This window comes from Nansenia antarctica, assembly GCF_963989245.1.
Source record: "Nansenia antarctica genome assembly, chromosome: 6".
In the NCBI taxonomy this organism is placed as follows: Eukaryota; Metazoa; Chordata; class Actinopteri; order Argentiniformes; family Microstomatidae; genus Nansenia; species Nansenia antarctica.
Window position 1 is genome coordinate 9,491,029 of NC_137676.1, and position 19,510 is coordinate 9,510,538.

Sequence of the window (19,510 nt, forward strand, 5' to 3'; positions counted from 1 at the left end):
GGATGTAAGATGCTTTGCATATACACGCACTCAGGAGGATTGGCTGCTTCTATTTCAATGTGATGTGATATGGTGTGTGTGTGTGTGTGTGTGTGTGTGTGTGTGCGTGTGTGTGTGTGTGCGTGTGTTTGTCTGTGTGTGTGTGTGTGTGTGTGTGTGAGAAAGAGATGATAATACATAGTAGGAGCTTTTCAGAAGTGACTGTCATTGTGGGTAGGTCTGGCGGGGGGTGGGTGGTGATGGCAGGCAGGTAGGGGTGAGACGGGGGGGTGGGGAGGGGGTGAGGAGGGGTGTTAAATGTGTCTGTGTAGCTCTGGCAGGGGGGAGGTGGTGATGGCAGGCAGGGGTAGGGTGTGGAGGGGTGAGACCGGGGGGGGGAGGGGGTGAGGATGGGGTGAGGACGTGGTGAAGAGGGGTATCAGATGTGTCTGTGTAGCTCTGGCAGGGGGGAGGAGGTGATGGCGGGCCGGGGTTCGATCCCTCTGGTCTTCATGAAGGACAGTAGCTGTTCTGGGATCTCTGCCAGAACGTCCTTGGCCAGACGGGCCATGCTGAGAACCTGGTTCCCAGAACGATCGATATAGTCCCTGAAAGGAACGAACTACAGAGAGGAGAGGAGAGGAGAGGAGAGGAGAGGAGAGGAGAGGAGAGGAGAGGAGGGGAGGGGAGGAGAGTGTGGCAGTTATTCTACCTATACTGTATCTGTGTGTGTCAGTTACTCTACCTGTACGATGTGTGTGTGTGTGTGTGTGTGTGTGTGTGTGTGTGTCAGTTACTCTACCTGTACTATGTCTCTCTCAGCTATACGCCCTCTGGAGGACACTCTGACCTCGTCACCATCCAACTCCTCCATTGCTAGAGAGAGAGAGAGAGAGAGAGAGAGAGAGAGAGAGAGAGAGAGAGAGAGAGAGAGAGAGAGAGAGAGAGATAGAGAGAGAGAGGGGAGAGAGTGAGCGGGGAGAGAGACAGACATTGGTTGCAAAAAGACAACTTGAAGAGAGAACAGTGAATCAGACTGACACACCCACACACACACACACACACACACACACACACACACACACACACACACACACACACACACACACACACACACACACACACACCACACCACACTAGGTGTAACAGGTTACAATTGATCATAGCCAATACAAACCAAAAACAAATAGTATCCCCCAATAAATGAAAACCATAACACATGCATGACAATTGGCAATACCTCGCCAAAGTAGAACAGCACAGAACCAGTGGTTTAATATGAGTAGTACATGACTACATGATGATAGTACACATGATCAGACAGAGAGAGACAGACAGACAGCACAGAACCAGGGGAGGATCACAGGCTCATTGTATGGAATGGAATGAGGTAGGGTGTCAAACGTGTTTGATACCATTCCTCATGACATACCATGCATTCCAATGAGCCCATCCTCCATCCTATGTCTACCTCCAGACTCCTGTGGTACCTCCCCTGGTTCTGTCCTGTTTCATCCTCCATCCTATGTCTACCTCCACAGACTCCTGTGGTACCTCCCCTGGTTCTGTCCTGTTTCATCGGCAGACGGGTTCATTGTATGAAATGGAATGAGGAATGGTGTCATGTGTTTGAATTAAATACAAAGGTCAAAGAAAAAGTAAAATGGGGGAAATAGTACTTAAAATAAGCAAAACTTTCTGCCAACGTAACAGGGAAATTTCACTTGCCAAGATTTCTTAAAATAAGTAAAACATATCTAGTCACAGATATCTTAAAACTGGTGCAGTCAGACTAAAAACAAGTACATTTCTCTGGATACAAACATTTATGAATTATTTTGTAGTGAAATGTGCTTACATTTAGAAAATGCTAGTGCCATCATCTTGAAATAAGGCTATATACCCTGGGATTTACATAGAGAAATATCATCTTGTGCTTAAAATAAGTAATCCTGACTAAGATGTAAATGTACTTGTACTACTACTAGAAACAAGATTGGCTTGCTTAAAAAAAGCTTGCTTCTTTTCACTTCTTTATTGAGGACTCAGTATATCCAGAGGTGGCATAAAATAACAACAAAGGCCATTGGTCCAAACGTAACAGTACTTTAAACCTTCTTATAATAACACAATACACACAGTTCTGTTATCGGGACGGAAAATTAAAAAATAGCATGTGCAACCCTAGTCAGTAATGAACTTTATCCACTCGGCGAATGCCTTTTTAAAATATAACATATTATGAAGAAGTAATGGATCGTGGATGGTGTCTGGATGGCGTTATCAAGAAGTCTTGGATCGTGGATGGTGTCTGGATGGCGTTATGGCGTTATCAAGAAGTCTTGGATCGTGGATGGTGTCTGGATGGCGTTATGGCGTTATCAAGAAGTCTTGGATCGTGGATGGTGTCTGGATGGCGTTATCAAGAAGTCTTGGATCGTGGATGGTGTCTGGATGGCGTTATGGCGTTATCAAGAAGTCTTGGATCGTGGATGGTGTCTGGATGGCGTTATCAAAAAGACATGGATCGTGGATGGCGTCCAAGAAAACTCCATGACGTACGTCAAGCAAACAGGAGACTTAAAGGTTACTTGAGGAACTTCAATCTCTGGTTTATCTGCGTTCACTGGGCTCCGCTAACCATGCTGCTAACTTTCGGCAATCTCTCCTTGACGTGTGTGCACATGCGTAGTGGCTGAGTGCATTATGTATACACATGCGTAGTGGCTGAGTGCATATACACATGCGTAGTGGCTGAGTGCATATGTACACACATGCGCCAAACCAAAAGACCCATACCGCCAATTTTCGGTAGGAACATGTGGCAAATGAAAGGGAAATGGGACCTGTTTCAGAGGTTAAAGATCTACAATATTTATGTGGAAAATTGAGGGACTTCCTAGGTTTCAATGAAGTAAAGTGTATCAGTATGGAGCTCCAGAGGTGACATAGAGGATCTTTCTCCGTAGGCTCCGTACAAATGGCTTGTGATAAATTGTAATAAATACATAACTCAGAAGTCCATGATCTTTGCCAAGTACTGAATGATAATGTGCCAGAATTTGGACTGGTCAAAAACATATTTCTTGTAGATTCTAGGCTTTATTGTTTGGAATATCAACCATTTCAAACTACATACTTTGATAGAAACATCATGGCTGTGGCCTAGGGTGGTCCAGTGGTCTAGCACCATGGTCTACAGTGCACACGCCCATGATGTCGGCATGGGTTTGACTCCGGCCCAAGCCCTGCTGACATGCCGTCTCCCTTCTTCTCCTTGCTTTCCTGTCTGTCTTCACTGTATCTGTCCAATAATACATTTTAATATGAGTGGGACTGCCACTCATGGCTTATCAAGTTGAGGTCCCACACCTCGCATGGGGATGTAATATAATTGTACAGTTGAACAGCAGTTGAACAGCAGTTGAAATGACTCATAGTGTGATCCCCAGATATGAAAAGTGCACTGTCTTTGTTCTGTACTGTATTTTGTCTACATGATTGCTGTGCTGTGTAAAAGATTGGCAATAAAACAATTCCATTTGGTCATTATCTGTTCTGAATAGGGATGTAACGATGCACTCAACTCACGATTCGATACGATTCACGATACTGGGTTCACTGTATCATTTCCCCCCAATTTATTTTAACAGAATGAGATTGCAGATAAATTATGACTGAAAAACATTATTTTATTTATTTTTCAGACAAAACATACTAAATACTGTATTCTACCTCTTCTTAACCAACAAAATGAAAGGTTATTATAATGTATATTATATTGTTTGTTTTTGTTGGGATGTGTTGGGCTAGGCTCAAAGTATTGCTGCTGATATGTAGTTCCTTAAGCACAACTGAAGACAGGTCATAGAAATGATCTATTTGCAGGTTATAACTCATTTCCCCTGTAGTTTACATTTTGAAGATGACCCTGCATGCAGAATCACTTTCAACTGCATTCCCAATGTCAATGTAGCTAGCTAGTTTAGCTGTACACTTACAATAACACACCAACAATTCACATTTCGACAACAGCATTGCAAGACAAGTGCAGCGAGATACACCAATAACAGTTTAACCTCGAAGCCCAACAACATGGATACATAACCAGTTAGCTAGTTAGCCTAGCTACATGACTTTCACTCCATGTTTACACAAGCATGACAGCTTCGTGTCCTCCACCTGTCAATACGAAAGACACATCAAACTGTATTCGAGCGAGCTAGCTAGTCTTGCATGTAATATGCAATCAAGTGTGGGCAATCAAGTGTGGGATCAAAACACAAAAAAGGTAGTGCTGCATGTTTTAGTTGCACAACGGTATTAGCTACAAGACATTCACAAAAAGCATTGTAGGATAAGTGACGAACACAGCGCTTTGCTGTGGAGCCTCGGTGGAAGAAGGAACCCTGCAACCTGACCCAGCTGACACAGGGTAGGCTACACTCAACCACGTGGGTGGCCAAGTTTAACATGTGGACAAAACACTACAATATGGTGATATTATGTGGTTCTAGCCCAGCCCTTCTCACTGCAATCGATAATTAACGGCATCGCGATGTATCATTACATCCCTAGTTCTTAATATGTTAAGAGATGAAAATGATACGAAATTCGGACTTTGACAAAGCAGTTTTGTACTTCTCAATGTTGATCAAACAGCTTTATAATTCTGTTAATTCTAGTTTCAAGCATTAAGTTACTCAGAACCAGTTCTAATATCTTATTAAGATAATTAAGGACAAAAAAGCTTGAAACAAGTCAAATGCTCTAGGATCAAATTTTCTTGGAAAGAAGAAATATCACAGCTCACAGCTCAGACCTGCCTCCCCTGACCAACCACAGCTCAGACCTGCCTCCCCTGACCAACCACAGCTCAGACCTGCCTCCCCTGACCAACCACAGCTCAGACCTGCCTCCCCTGACCAACCACAGCTCCGACCTGCCTCCCCTGACCAACCAAAGCTCAGACCTGCCTCCCCTGACCAACCACAGCTCAGACCTGCTTCCCCTGACCAACCAAAGCTCAGACCTGCTTCCCCTGACCAACCACAGCTCAGACCCGCCTCCCCTGACCAACCACAGCTCAGACCCGCCTCCCCTGACCAACCAAAGCTCAGACCTGCCTCCCCTGACCAACCACAGCTCAGACCTGCCTCCCCTGACCAACCACAGCTCAGACCTGCCTCCCCTGACCAACCACAGCTCAGACCCGCCTCCCCTGACCAACCACAGCTCAGACCCGCTCCCCTGACCAACCACAGCTCAGACCTGCTTCCCCTGACCAACCACAGCTCAGACCTGCTTCCCCTGACCAACCACAGCTCAGACCCACTCCCCTGACCAACCACAGCTCAGACCTGCCTCCCCTGACCAACCACAGCTCAGACCCACTCCCCTGACCAACCACAGCTCAGACCTGCTTCCCCTGACCAACCACAGCTCAGACCTGCTTCCCCTGACCAACCACAGCTCAGTGAGTACAGAGAGGTCGTCGTTCTAGGAGGCTTAGAGTCACACACACACACACACACACGCACACGCGCACGCATACGCACACGCGCACGCACACACACACACATCCACAGAAGCACACACACACACACACACACACACACACACACACACACACACACACACACACACACACATACACTTCATCAGTACTGTATTGATCTTTGGCCAGTGGAGAGCCCGGTCACTTAATTCACTCCTCCGTTGGCTTTGTACAGTCCCTCTCAGGGGAGAGAAGCTGTGGTAAACACAGCCAGACACTGCCCCTCCCTCCTTCAAACTACTCACCGTCAAACTCAGCCGGTCCAACTCCTACGATGATGATGGACATGGGGAGACCAGCAGCCTGTACGGAGACAGAGCAGACGCTGTTACAGTGTGTGTGTTTGTGTGTGTGTGTCCCTCCTAAAGACCTCTTAGTAGTTTCTCTACTGTACCTTAATTTAAAAAAAAAAAATCCTTCTTCAAGCATAGTGATTTCCAAGGGCCCCTAGCATAGATGTTCTTCTTATGATGACTGATAGATAGATGATACACTTACTTAGACATCTGTATTTGTTGTAAATCGATTTGGATTAAGCTAAATGCCAATAATATACATGTCTGTGTGTGTGTTTATGTCCACAAGTGTGTGTGTGTGTGTGTGTGTGTGTGTGTGTGTGTGTGTGTGTGTGTGTGTGTGATCATGAGGGTATGGGTGTATGTTTGTACTCACGTTGACCACAGCCTCCTTGGTCTGGATCATGTCAGAGATTACCCCGTCTGTGATCATCAACAACACAAAGTACTGAGAGCCATCAGTCACATCTGCCGCACACCTGAGGGAACACACGCACGCACGCACACGCACACACACACACACACACACACACACACACACACACACACACACACAGTGAAAACTCAGGAAGGAGTGCATACCTGAGTAGGAATTATCTAGTGATCCTCAACACTGTGTCTATATGTGTGTGTGTGTGTGTGTGTGTGTGTGTGTGTGTGTGTGTGTGTGTGTGTGAGTATGTGCGATCCTCACCACTCTGACCCCTCACCCCACCCATCCATCAAATCTCCCAGCAGCCACCTCACCGCTCATCACACAACCAGAGAGACAAATGTCATTGTGCCCTGGTCACTCTGTACTCTACCCGCCTTCACTCACATCCCATCAGCAGGCCCTGAGAGGCACAGGATGGACTGGCAGAGAGGGAAGAGAGGGATACAGGGAGAACATAGGATGGACTGAATTGTTCTCTCTCTCAGCCTGTATTTTGGTCAACAAACACACACAAAACTGTGTTTACCAGGAGAATACACCTAATGATAGTATTCTGTTCCAGCTGGCTGAGTAGAGCATCGATCTGTCTCCCTAGAAGTGTATGTGTGTGTGTGTGTGTGTGTGTGTGTGTGTGCCTGTCTGTGTGTGTGTTAAACTATTTTCCTTTTCATCCTCCTGTCCTCCTAGCCCCCCAAGAGCACAACCTCTCACTGTTCCTTTTACAGGCAAGTCTGAGAGGCTCTTCAGTAAAAAGTAAACACAGAGCGAAAACATAAAAGACATTCACATGACGTGTCCTGCAACACAGGTGCTCATATCTGCCATAACAAGGAATCATCTGATGATTATTCATATTTAGAGATGGAAGGAGAGCAGCTGACTGGGAGACAGAGACAGAGAGAGAAAGAGAGAGAGAAAAGAGGAGCGAGGGAGAAAAGTCGAGTATGAAAACAATGATTACACATAAGAGAAAGAGAAAGAGAAAAAGAGAAAGAGCGTATTTGACTAGGGGAGAAAGCCTGGTCGAGAAAACAGCTCCAAGTACAAACTGAAGCTTCGAAACTCCAGGTGTTGAGGTGTGTTTATGTACGTGTGTGTGTGTGTCTGTGTGTGTGTGTGTCTGTGTGTGTGTGTACTCACTGTGCTACTTGGTTGATGACGGGGGAGAAGTTGGTGGGACCGTAGAGCTGAACGGTCCTCAGACTCTGGAAGTAAGCCTCCAGCACCCCATCGATGCCCACACAGTTAGGGTTGGCATTGTCACTGCTCTGCAGACAGGAAACAGGAGGCAGGGACAGGATGTGAGTTCACCAGGAAACAGCCTATAGATTGGTATCACACAGGGGATGCTGTTGGTGGCAGACAGGCTCATTGTAGTGCATAGAGGGGATTGATACCATTCCTTATTCCATTCCATGCATTACAATGAGCCAATATACAGTACCAGTCAAAGGTTTGGACACACTTCTCATTCAATGTTTTATTTTATTTTATTATTATTATGTTCTACATTGTAAATGAATACTGAAGACATTACAACTATGAAAGAACACATACTGTATGTAGTAAACAAAAAAGTGTTAAACAAACCTGGGGCCTCATTCATAGAACGTGCTTAGATCAAATGTTGATCTTACCCGTGTCGTACGTAGAAAACCACGTCAACGTAGTGATTTATAAAATTTCAACGTGAGTCAATTTGATCGTGGAAACGATCGTAGCTCGACGTCGAGTATTCAACTTGCTTACGCACATTACCTACTGGTTATGCGCAGGGCTGGACTGGGACAAAAATTAGGCCCTGGCATTTTTGGCCCAGACAGGCCCACCCCAATCGGTCGGACCACACCCACCAGCACAAAAATACTTGCCTTATATACTCGTCTTATATACTGTGCTGTACAGTCATATGACAAACTGTAGTATTCCCCCAAACCACTACAAAGACGACTACATACAGTAAGCAATGGTACCAGTGCAAGTAGACCAGTGTACTCAGTGATCAGATTCCAGAGTGAATTTACGAACGCAGCCTTGTTGTTCTAGATTTTTTTCTCCCACGCAACTGTCGCGTCTATCTTTTCATGGCAACTCTACATTGTGATTTACAAGGGATATTAACTAATATTAAGTAATATTATTACTTGGTTACATTTTGCAATTGATCCGCGGTACACATGCGTGCCGAACCGTGGGGGGCGATCCGTTACACCCCTACACAGCTACCTATATTTTCCTTACCGGGTCAACGGTTACAGGCTGACTCGGCCCCGCTTCTTCTGTATCCTCTCTATCCTCTGTATCTGTACCCTGCTCCCGCTCCTCCCTGCCAGCCTCCTCTTCAACCTGTTGCTGTTGCTGCTGTGGTAAACTTGAGGGTGCAGCAAACATGTCCCTAATGTTTACACATTTGGCAGCATCTGCCTCGAGTTTCTTTTTGTTTTTCTCCCTAAGTTTTTCCCAGCCTCCCTTCCGTTTTAGTGTGCTTTTGCGCTCCATCTCTCTTAGTATCTATCTAGTAACTATCCAGGCTAACAAAATTTATTTTGCCGGCAGGCTCGGCCCAAAACTACCGCGAAACTGAGACGGAGGTCTGGTGCTGCGTGCGTGCGTGACCCCTGACCCCCCCCCCCTTCTCTCTGTTGATTGGGCCAGCCCAGTGTCTGTACCGAAAATTGTCCAATGGGCCGCTGTCCCTGATTTATGGGCCGTTCAATGGTAGCTTTCGATTTATGGGCCGTTCGATGGTAGCTTTCGGCCGGGCCGGCTGGTAAAAAAAAAAAAAAAAAAAAAAAAAACTTTTTTTTTTTTGCCGGTCGGCTCGCCCCAAAACTACCGCGGCCCACCGGGCAGATGGCCAGTCCAGCCCTGGTTATGCGGAGTTATTACAGGCATGTGAGCCGCACTGGAAAAACGTTGCCTACTGTAATTCATGCGAAGTTTAAGTGGCTCGTAATAAAATTAACGATGTTGTTACCAGCCGAGAAAATGGGTTAAATTCAAGATTTAAAGGGAACTAATGTTTATGATTGTATTTCAGTCTTTCTTTATATCCCTCCGGAGCTGTCTATCTCTCTTCAACATGCCTATGCCTTGCCCGGCCACGCGCTAAATGATACTGGATTTCGAGTTGAGTCGGGATGAGGGGGAATGGCACCCCCCCCTGAAATAAAAACAGTCCAAATCATCCCCCTTCTAAAACTGCCATCCCCCCTTTCCATCCCTTATGTCATTTTATCAATGAACGTGGTATTACTGCCCTCTCCCGCTTCCAGACGCACGCCTACCCTATAATATAGTATTAACGCCCTGTGATAGCGGCTCAAATAGCGGCTGAATGAAGCCAAGTGCTATAATATAATATAATACAGACAGTATATAATATTGTCAGTATTGTCTGTCTGTATTATATTATATTATAGCACTTGGCTTCATTCAGCCGCTATAATTGAGCCTCTATCACAGGGCGTTAATACAAACCTCATTCACCTGCGTTCAATTCCAAGTATGTTTGGTATTTATAGAAGGAAGCACGTACGCAGCTTTAAACCATCTCAGCCCGTTTTATAAATAATGCTTACGTCCGTTTAGAAAAATGTGCTTACGTGAAAGTCAAAGATGACGTTCAAGTACTTTTTTATGAATGAGGCCCCAGAATATATATTTATATTTCAGATTCTTCAAAGTAGCCACCTTTAGCATTGATGACAGCTTTGCCCACTCTTGGCATTTTCTCAATCAGCTTGGTGTGTGTGTGTGTGTGTGTGTGTGTGTGTGTGTGTGTGTGTGTGTGTGTGTGTGTGTGTGTGTGTGTGTGTGTGTGTGTGTAAGTGGAAAAGGAAAGCATTCTCTTCTCTAGAATACTTGGGAGAAAACCACAAAAAAGCAAAAGGTGGCTACTTTGAATAATCTAAAATATACGTAAATCAACAATGTAGAAAATAATATATAAAGAAATTGAATCAGAAGGTGTGTCCAAACTTTTGACTGGTAGGCCTACTGTATATACATTCAGCGAACACTATATTAGGAGCACCTGTACACATTTCAGGTTGTGTAATGTTTTCTTGGCACATTTTGGGCCCTTTAATACCAATCAATCATCGCTTGAATGCCACAGCCTATTTGAGTATTGTTGCTGACCATGTGCATCCCTTCATAGCCACAATGTACCCAGCTTCCAATGGATACTTTCATCAAGATAATGCACCATGTCACAAAGCAAAAGCCATCTCAAACTGGTTTCATGAACATGACAATGAGTTCAGTGTTTTTCAGTGGCCTTCCCAATCATCGGATCTGAATCCAATAGAACACCTTTGGGATGTGGTAGAACGGGGAGATTCACAGCTTGAAAGTGTCTCTGAAAAATCTGCAGGAATTGCGTGACGCAATCATGTCATCATGGACCAGAATCTCAAAGGAATGTTTCCAAAATCTTGTGGAATCAATACCACGAATAATCAAGGCTGTTTTGAGAGCCCTACCCAGTATTAGTATAGTGTTCCTAATTAAGTGTTCAGTGAGAGTATATTAGATAATATATTAGATAATATAATAAGGGTTAGGGTCACGGTTAGAAATTATATTATAGAATTTCACTAATGAACCTCCTCTTGAGGGACATTCCAGTCAGAGACGCCCTTGTCTTCTTAATGAGCTCTACAGGGATTTAATGTTGTATTTAAAAGTTGCATTGAATTAAATTGAAAGACAAATCAGAGGGAACAGTCCAAAGGCCCCCAGCTCCGGAAACCTCTCTGCTCCTTAAGGCTAGGAGCTGGCCACAGTCCTTCTAGGGCTCATGATTTACACACACGTACAATGAAATTATTTCATCCAAAACACCTGAAAGTTGTATCTTTTAGAGTTATGAATACTAACAATATCTAACACCAAACCACAGACCCCCAAAAAGCAAGCCAAGGAGGAAGAAACCTAAATGCAGACTGCTGCTGCTGCTACCCATCCACTGGCTCCTTTCGAACGTCTGTCTGGTGAAAGGGAGGCGGGGGGGGGGGGGGGGGGGGGGGGGGGAGAAGATGCTGAGGCACCATCTGTCCTTCACCTGTGTTGTGTTGTGAGATAAGTGGCAATGACAGACAGGAGATAAGAAGAGATGCCCCTTTAGACGATTGGGGTGCACCCCTGGAGAAGGCTTAGTTGGCGTGACAACGGCAGCCAGCGGAGCTCATGATTGGGGAGGCTCCTCAGGAGGAAGTAGAGGATGCTGGGAGCTCCTGCAGGGCTGGGAGATGAACCAGCTTTTGAACGCGTACGGCCAGCTGTCACCACGGCGACAGTCCTTGGCCCATGCACCCTGCCACCAGGCCTCAGCACACACACACACGCACGGCCGCTCCACCCTGCCCCTCAATGACTGTACTGTGTGTGTGTGTGTGAGTGAGTGTGTGTGTGTGTGTGTGTGTGTGTGTACTCACTAACCAGGGGAAAAGCGTGGGAGACCTTGCCGTCGGGGGGAAGCTTGGCCCCGAAGCCGTAGGCAGGAAAGAGTTTGTCACTGTCGTAGTCCTGGATGATCTCCCCTACAGCCTTCAGGGCCATGGCGTACGCATTCATCTGGTACGGGCTCATGTAGTGGAGAGACGTGGGCTGGGCCGGGTTACCTGGAAGAGGGGGGCAGAGAGAGAGACACACACACACATGCAGGGTTGCAGGGCTGGGGGATGTTAATTCATACTGGACTGTTCTTACTGTATATCATGTTTCAGATGTCAGATGTCTATTGTATTTCATTGTATTATTCTATATACAATTCAAAGCTCACACCCAAGAAACACACCAGGCCAAACACACATGCAGCATCTGGTCACATACATACATACCCAAACTTATAAATATCTGTGTATGTTTGAAAGTTACTATGGTAACTAAATGCTAAATCCAGCCTTACCGTTAGAAGCAGTGAAGTCGATAGCTACTGTGAAGTTCAGTTGTGTTCTGCAGGGAAACACTCAGTATTACTTGGTATACAATTTTAATTAGATTATAGATTGACAGATTAAATAACCATAATACAAACCTACTACTGGTGCACTAAAAAGTCAAACCTCAGTGAATCTCTTTAGGTGTGATTGATGGTGTATTGAACAGTCTTTATCTCAGGCTGTTTCTCTCTGCTCCTGGTCCAATTAGGTCCCATTGACTAACCACTTAGATATGCCAGTCTGAAGATATGGCCAGTAACAGGCCTGGACCGGTCCAAATAGCATCTCCTTTCAATTAGATACTTTGGCTTTGCTTGGTTTAGCTTGCTTGACCGCAGATCGAATAGTCTCAAAAGTGTAAAACCAGGGGAGGCTGGTGGAGGTAGAAATCAGAGGACAAGCTCATAGTAATGCATTTAATGGAATGAGGAATGGCATCAAATGTGGGTGGATTACTATGAGCCCGTCCTCCGATTTCTACCTCCACCAGCCTCCACTGGTGTAAACCCATCTGGAATCGAACCTAGAGTGTCCTGCATGCAACAAGACTGCATTAGCCCACTGAGCTAAAGGCTAGGAATGTGGTTCATTCATACTAGAGTTAATCATTTTCCCCTCCTCACCCTCCTCGTATGAAATCCACAAAGGTGTACTCTGACTCGACTTTGAAGGACAGCAGTGTTACCTAGAGAGAGCAGAGATAGAGATAGAGAGAGAGAGAGAAAGAAAGACAGAGAAATGAGAGAGAGGGGTGAGAGAAAATGAGAGAAAGAGGGGTGAGAGAGAGAAGGAGAGAAGGAGAGAGAGAGAGATAGAAAGGAGTGAGAGAGAGAGAGAGATAGAAAGGAGTGAGAGAGAGAGAGATAGAAAGGAGTGAGAGAGAGAGAAGGAGAGAAGGTGAGAGAGAGAGAGATAGAAAGGAGTGAGAGAGAGAGAAAAGTAGAGGATAAAAACAATGATTACACATACAGTAAAACAGTGATTACAGTGGAGAAACTGACTGACAGGCAGATACGAGGAGTTCGTCACCAGTGGAGGACCGGCTCATTGTAATGCATGGAACTGAATAAAGAATGATATCTACCATCTTCCATGGAAACTACCATCCATGCATTTCATGATCCCGTCCTCCGATTTCTATCTCCGACAGCCTACCGTGGAGCATCAGTACTCACCGTGCCAGAGTTGATGTACTTTTTCTTCTTTCCTTTCTTCTTGGGATTCAAAACCTGTTTCATATAGAAAAAGTAAAAAGTAGATAAGAAAAAAAAAGATTAAGTCGTTGGACTTAATCTTCAAAAGCAATGAACTACACAAGAGGATGGGTTGAATTGATATGGTAAAGTACAGTATGTGAATGTGCAATGGAATATGTATTCAAGGTATGACAAACACTTGACAGTGTTGAAATGTCAGGCATGGCAATAGCAGTTCCATGTAACTGCTGTAGAAGGAGTATGAAGTAGTACCGTACCTAAAGCATTAGGGTGTCCTGCATGGCTATAGTCATTCTATGTGGTCATGAGTTGAACTATGAAATAGTTCTGTAGTTAAAGTCTTGTGCAGACACATTATGTGGACTGGGAGGCTAGTGGAGGTAGAAATCGAAGGATGAACTATGAACTTCTACTGTAGTTGATCTCCAGTGCCTCACCTCATAGACGTTGAAGTGATTCTGTCCATGGGACAGCTCCCTGTAGCTGGTGGTGAACTCTCCAATGAAATCATGGCTGCAGGACAAACAACCACACACTCAGATCAACCACACACTCAGATCAACCACACACTCAGATCAACCACACACTCAGATCAACCACACACTCAGAATAACCACACATTCACAACCACACACTCAGATCAACCACACACTCAGATCAACCACACACTCAGATCAACCACACACTCAGATCAACCATGCTGAAAAGCGCTTTGTAATACAACATAGGTTGTATTGACAAGCACAGGTTAAGAAAAGCAGAGATTCAGAATGTCCACAGATTCATCATGAGACATATTTGTCCGATTATCTTTTTTCAATTAACAATCTACATCTTTGTAGATTACTCATTGAAAAAAGATCATCAGAAATGTTTTATTAGTACTAGTATTTACCAATTTAACTGTCTTAATATTCCTCCAATCGATGCCTTTCTTATTCTTTAATTTTATTTAATGACAATGGTTTAATTTCATTAACATTTTTGTTGTAACAAACGTCTGTCTCATAATGCACATTTTAGACTAGTCCCAAAAAAGTTTTTGTTATTTGAATATTAATATAATTATATTGTTGTTCTTATTATTTTAGTCCTTGTTAGGGGAGGCTTTCTAAAAGGCACAATTTGCCTTTTTCTTTTCTTTTGTCTTTCAATTGTTATTGTGTGCATAAATTATGAATAAAATAAAATAAAAATAAAAATTAACTATTCCCTCAGATGGAGCAGGTGTAGTGGGTCATTTGTCATGGAGTGATAACAGGTTCTGGATTCTCAGTAGAACCTCTCTGGAAATGGGAAGATATACCTCCTCTCACTAAACCTCTTATTCCCTCTCCCTCTCCCTCTCCATCTCTCTCCCTCTCTCTCACCCCCCTGGCCCTAATTAAATAAGGGTTTTAACACCATGGTGCAATTTGTTGAGGTAAAAAAAAAAAAAAAAAAAACTGAGCATGAAATCGTATTCATTTGTGTCACAATTAAATGTTGACCTTTATTTTACCTTTCTTCTCTGATTTCTGTTTCATTTCTGAATGGAAAACCACAACATTTAGAACATTTATTTATAGTAACAGTACCTCCCGTCTCGGTCCCAGTCATACACGTCCACTTTCACCGTTCTGGGGAACAAGCAAACACACATTCACACAGTATTACACAACAAACAAACACACATTCACACAGTATTACACAACAAACAAACGCACATTCACACAGTATTACACAATATTTCCACACATATAAATACCTATCCAATATTATTTAATTCTTAGACAGAAACCATTGTGACACACCCGCCATGCGCATGTTCTCTCTAAAGAAAGCAACATGATGAAACATGTCCAACATGTATCTTACTGTTCAGTCAGAAGCCACAGGTTGTCTGTGTTGACTCTGTTTTGCAGCAGTTATGATTAAACACAAACACTTCTATCAGCCTTTTTTCCATTAACTATTGTCTTATTAAATGTTTTATCTATTTACTTCTTATATTTGCTTTTATTAATTGTAATTTTTATTTTCTTACTATGCTCCTCTTGCTGTATTATTATTATTATTACGTTTTTGGGTGTACGCAAGCTTTATAAATGAGGCCCCTGGTCTAAACTCAGGTGCTGGCAGGTGCTCTGGCGGAGGCGCTATGGGGTGTGTCTGAAATATTAGTGCTATTTTTCAAGGCCAGAATGTTTCAGTGCACCTGATGACACTTGACCTGCTCATTGTGGTGAACACGCCTCTATTTACCACTATTCCAGCCACCTGAGCGCAGGTGAGACAGCTCTTCGGCACTGTGGTGACTTCACCTGTTACTGCTGTTACTGCTACCACTGTAGGTGATATGGACCGTGAACAGTGTGACCTGGTTGTTGCTACTCTCTGAGTCGATACCAATAACACCAGTGCTGGCCTCTGGACAACACGGCCGACTGCTGGCATTATTCTCATCCACCCAGCAACAGGTGATGTCATCCCGGTGGAGCTGGACAGCTTCTTCCATTGGTTAGTCCAGGGGAAAAGGTTTAAACTGGTTATGCTAATCACAGACTGCACTTGTTCTCCGGTGGGGCACGCACGCACGCACGCACACACACACACACACACACACACACACACACACACACACACACACACACACACACACATTCACACACACAGAGTGCTCTCACCTGTCATAGTCGCCGTTACAGAGAGCACGTACAGGGATGGTGAAGGGTTGCCACACAGGGTTCAACGTGTTCTTGACCACCTCTGTCTTGTGGCAGATTGTGAACCTGAAGCACAGAACATGCAGAACGGAGAAGACAGAACAGAGAACACAAGGTAGAGTGAGCAGACGGAGCTCAGCAGAGACACACACCTTGTTCCTGTGTAAGTAGGTCATATCTTTAGACTGTAAACTAACATGGTCAAGACATGGTCGGACTATATTATAGACTCACTTGTGCAAAAGATGGTGAGAAACATATCTGTAGTCAAGAGATGCTTTTCGTTTTTAACACCACATCTGACAAAATAGTGAAAATACCACCGCTTACCTGTGATCAGACTTAGCTGAGGTGCTAGAGCTGAAGAGTATCAAATAGAGTGCAAAAAAGCTGCATCCGAACACTCAAATCTGTGCAAAAAATGTTTTTGTCATAGACCTTAAGGCAATAAACAACGTTTTTTGCATAGATTTGAGTGTGCGGATGCTGCTTTTTTGCGCACCACATCTGACCAAACATGTCTTACAGACCGTAGTATTATCACAATTAGATTACTGCCCGGTGGTCTGGTCAGGCACTACTAAAACAATCTAGGGAAGCTACAATGGGTTCAGAACAGAGAAGCTCCACAATGAGAGTAAATAATATTTGCTAATATTTTATAAACAACATGCATGACCGACTCTTCTGGCTTAAAGTTGATGAAAGGTTAAAAGCATCACTTCTTTCATTTAGAAAAAAATGCTGTTTGTATAGTTAGCTTACACTTAGCTCTGATGCACACACATACCCCAACAGACAAATTGGAAACAACGTGCAGTGGTGTATAGAGCTATGGTTAAATGGAACACCTTACCAGGGCATATCTCAAAAACTCATGTATTAGATTTGTGTAGTTACAGTGGGGTGCAAACATTTGGGCACCCCTGGTTTAAATGTTACAATTAATGTAAAGAGATTGAAAGCAAACCTGAACACTAAATGCTACAAAGTTAAACATGACACCTTTCTGCAAATTTTAAAGCAAGGTTTCTTTTTATTGGGTTAGGGTATTGAGTTTTAATGATAAAAAAGGAAAAGGGCCCTGTGCAAAATGTTGGGAACCCTTTTGGATTATTCTTTGTTACCTTCTGAGAAGATGATTACTAAGGCCCAGACCAAGGTGATTTACTCGTTAGTGCTTCAATGAGTCAGGTAAATATAATTCCAGGGTTGAACTACATATTCTGAAGTACCTCCATGCCTTCTAAAGTATCTGACTGCGGTGGCTGTTGTGTCTGGTGTTAAAAACCATGGTTTCCTCTAGTCTAAACAATTGTCCAAGGATGTCAGAGGAGAAGGCTACAAAAAACTCTCGCAACGTTTCAAACTGGAATGGCCCGAGAACTGGTGAGAAAGGCTCAGAAGAACCCACACATCACATACACACATGTACGCAAAAGAAAACCTTGAGAAACCTGAAGCCTATTGGAACAATGTGAACAACGAAACCAAAATGTACGTTTTTGGCCACAACCAAAGAAGGTATGTTTGGAGAAAAAAGGGTGACGCATTTGTAGAGAAGCATGGAGGTGGATCCATTATGCTTTGGGGTTGTGTAGCAGCTGGGGGCACAAGCAATATTGTGCGGGTGGAAGGAAGAATGAATTCCACCAAATATCAAGACATTCTAGAGGCTAATATTCGAAGGCCAGTCCAGAAATTGAAGAGAGGTTGGCAGCAAGACAATGAAGCATACATCAAAATCAACCATGAAGTACCTACAGGATTATTAGAAAATCTTGCAAATCCTAGAAATTAATCTTGCTTTAAAATGGGATGAAATGTGTCATGTTTAACATTGTACCATTTAGAGGTTAGATTTGCTTCTTTTCACTTAGATATTAATTGTAAAAGGCATTTTGACTAGGGGTACCCCCATTTTTAAACCCCACTGTACCACTGTTCCATTCTATTTCTCTAATTTATTGTTATGGTTTTTGTTATGTGTTTTGTGATGCTCACCAGAAATGTTTTATTTTTTATTTTGTTTTTATTTTTTTGTACGTTGAGGTTTTTCTTCTTTGTTATATGTTTTTGTGATGGTTTTTTGTATATGTTTTGTGTGGACGAGTAGCTCATGCTTTGCATCAGCTAATGGGGATCCTAATAAATCGAATATCACTGCAACTTGGAAAAGACAAGAACTGTAGACACTGGCGCTGGAGTCAAACACACAGAGATCATTCCTGATGTAAGCCCTATTCTGATTAGACTAGTGTTACAGAAGGACATTAGCTATCACCCGGGACGTCCGTCTGTTCAGAGGATGATTCCCATTGGATAAGCTTCACTCAGCAAAACCCTGGAATTCATGTGTGTTTCATCCACCCCCACCCCCCACTCATCATAGGATTTAAGTAGTTTGTTTGTCGTATAGTTTTTGTATTATTTTTTATTTATTTAAAATAATATCAAAATTTTTACTATACAGTATATCCCCTTGTAGAACTAATCCTTTCCGAACAGAGCTAAGAACTCATTCCCCGCCTCACATGGATTTTGTAAGCTTGAACAAAAAGGTGATTCCACCATCTCTCTCTCTCTCTCTCTCTCTCTCTCTCTCTCTCTCTCTCTCTCTCTCTCTCTCTCTCTCTCTCTCTCTCTCTCTCTCTCTCTCTCTCTCTCTCTCTCTCTCTCTCTCTCTCTCTCTCTCTCTCTCTCTCTCTCTCTTTCATACACCTACTCATCCCCTTTAAACCCATGAGGAGGAGTGAATGAGCGCATTCCACATTGCTCTTTTTATAATACAATACTCAACATTGCTCTTGTTTTAATTTATTGTTGTCTGTAAACAAATATATTGTATTGCCTGTGTAAATTGTGACCTTTTAAAACCATTACCATAATTGTAAATAATAGTGTATACAGTATTATAGTACTTTTATACAGTATTTTGTAATCAGGACACACTTGAAAAAGAGATTTCAAAGGGACTCCACTGATTAAATATGACTTTTTTTTTTCATTTTAAAAAACAACAACATGTGAATGAAGAATATGTTCTTTTATCGCGGTTCCACTTACGTTCCATCCTCGTTGCTGCGGTAGAAGACCAGAAAGGGGTCCGACTTCCCGAAAAAGTCCTTCTTGTCCAGCTTGTTAGCACACAGCTGCATGGTAGCTATGTCCTGTTAGGGGATACAGTAACATGTTAGCGTGGTAGCTATGTCCTGATAGGGGATACAGTAACATGTTAGCGTGGTAGCTATGTCCTGAAGGGAGATATACTAACATGTTAGCGTGGTAGCTATGTCCTGAAGGGAGATAGTAGCATGTTAGCATATAGCTGTGAACGATACAAATGTTCCCCAGTGTTAAAATTCTGCATCC

At 43.5% G+C, this 19,510-nt stretch overlaps 1 protein-coding gene across 2 annotated transcripts in view; it reads right to left on the reverse strand.

Annotated features, from left to right (window-relative positions):
* Positions 1-418: 418 nt before the first annotated feature.
* Positions 419-19,510, reverse strand: part of LOC308159379 (copine-9-like) — a gene marked incomplete at both ends in the record, with an annotated part of 88,116 nt that continues 69,024 nt past the window's right edge. For both annotated transcript variants that reach the window (XM_080533158.1, XM_080533157.1), the window contains 13 exons: positions 419-601; positions 782-855; positions 5,782-5,839; positions 6,209-6,311; positions 7,409-7,536; positions 11,714-11,895; positions 12,183-12,229; positions 12,840-12,901; positions 13,392-13,445; positions 13,871-13,946; positions 15,011-15,052; positions 16,100-16,204; positions 19,205-19,308. In XM_080533158.1, coding sequence (XP_080389284.1) covers positions 419-601; positions 782-855; positions 5,782-5,839; positions 6,209-6,311; positions 7,409-7,536; positions 11,714-11,895; positions 12,183-12,229; positions 12,840-12,901; positions 13,392-13,445; positions 13,871-13,946; positions 15,011-15,052; positions 16,100-16,204; positions 19,205-19,308 — 1,218 coding nt within the window. The remainder of the gene's footprint in view (positions 602-781; positions 856-5,781; positions 5,840-6,208; positions 6,312-7,408; positions 7,537-11,713; positions 11,896-12,182; positions 12,230-12,839; positions 12,902-13,391; positions 13,446-13,870; positions 13,947-15,010; positions 15,053-16,099; positions 16,205-19,204; positions 19,309-19,510) is intronic.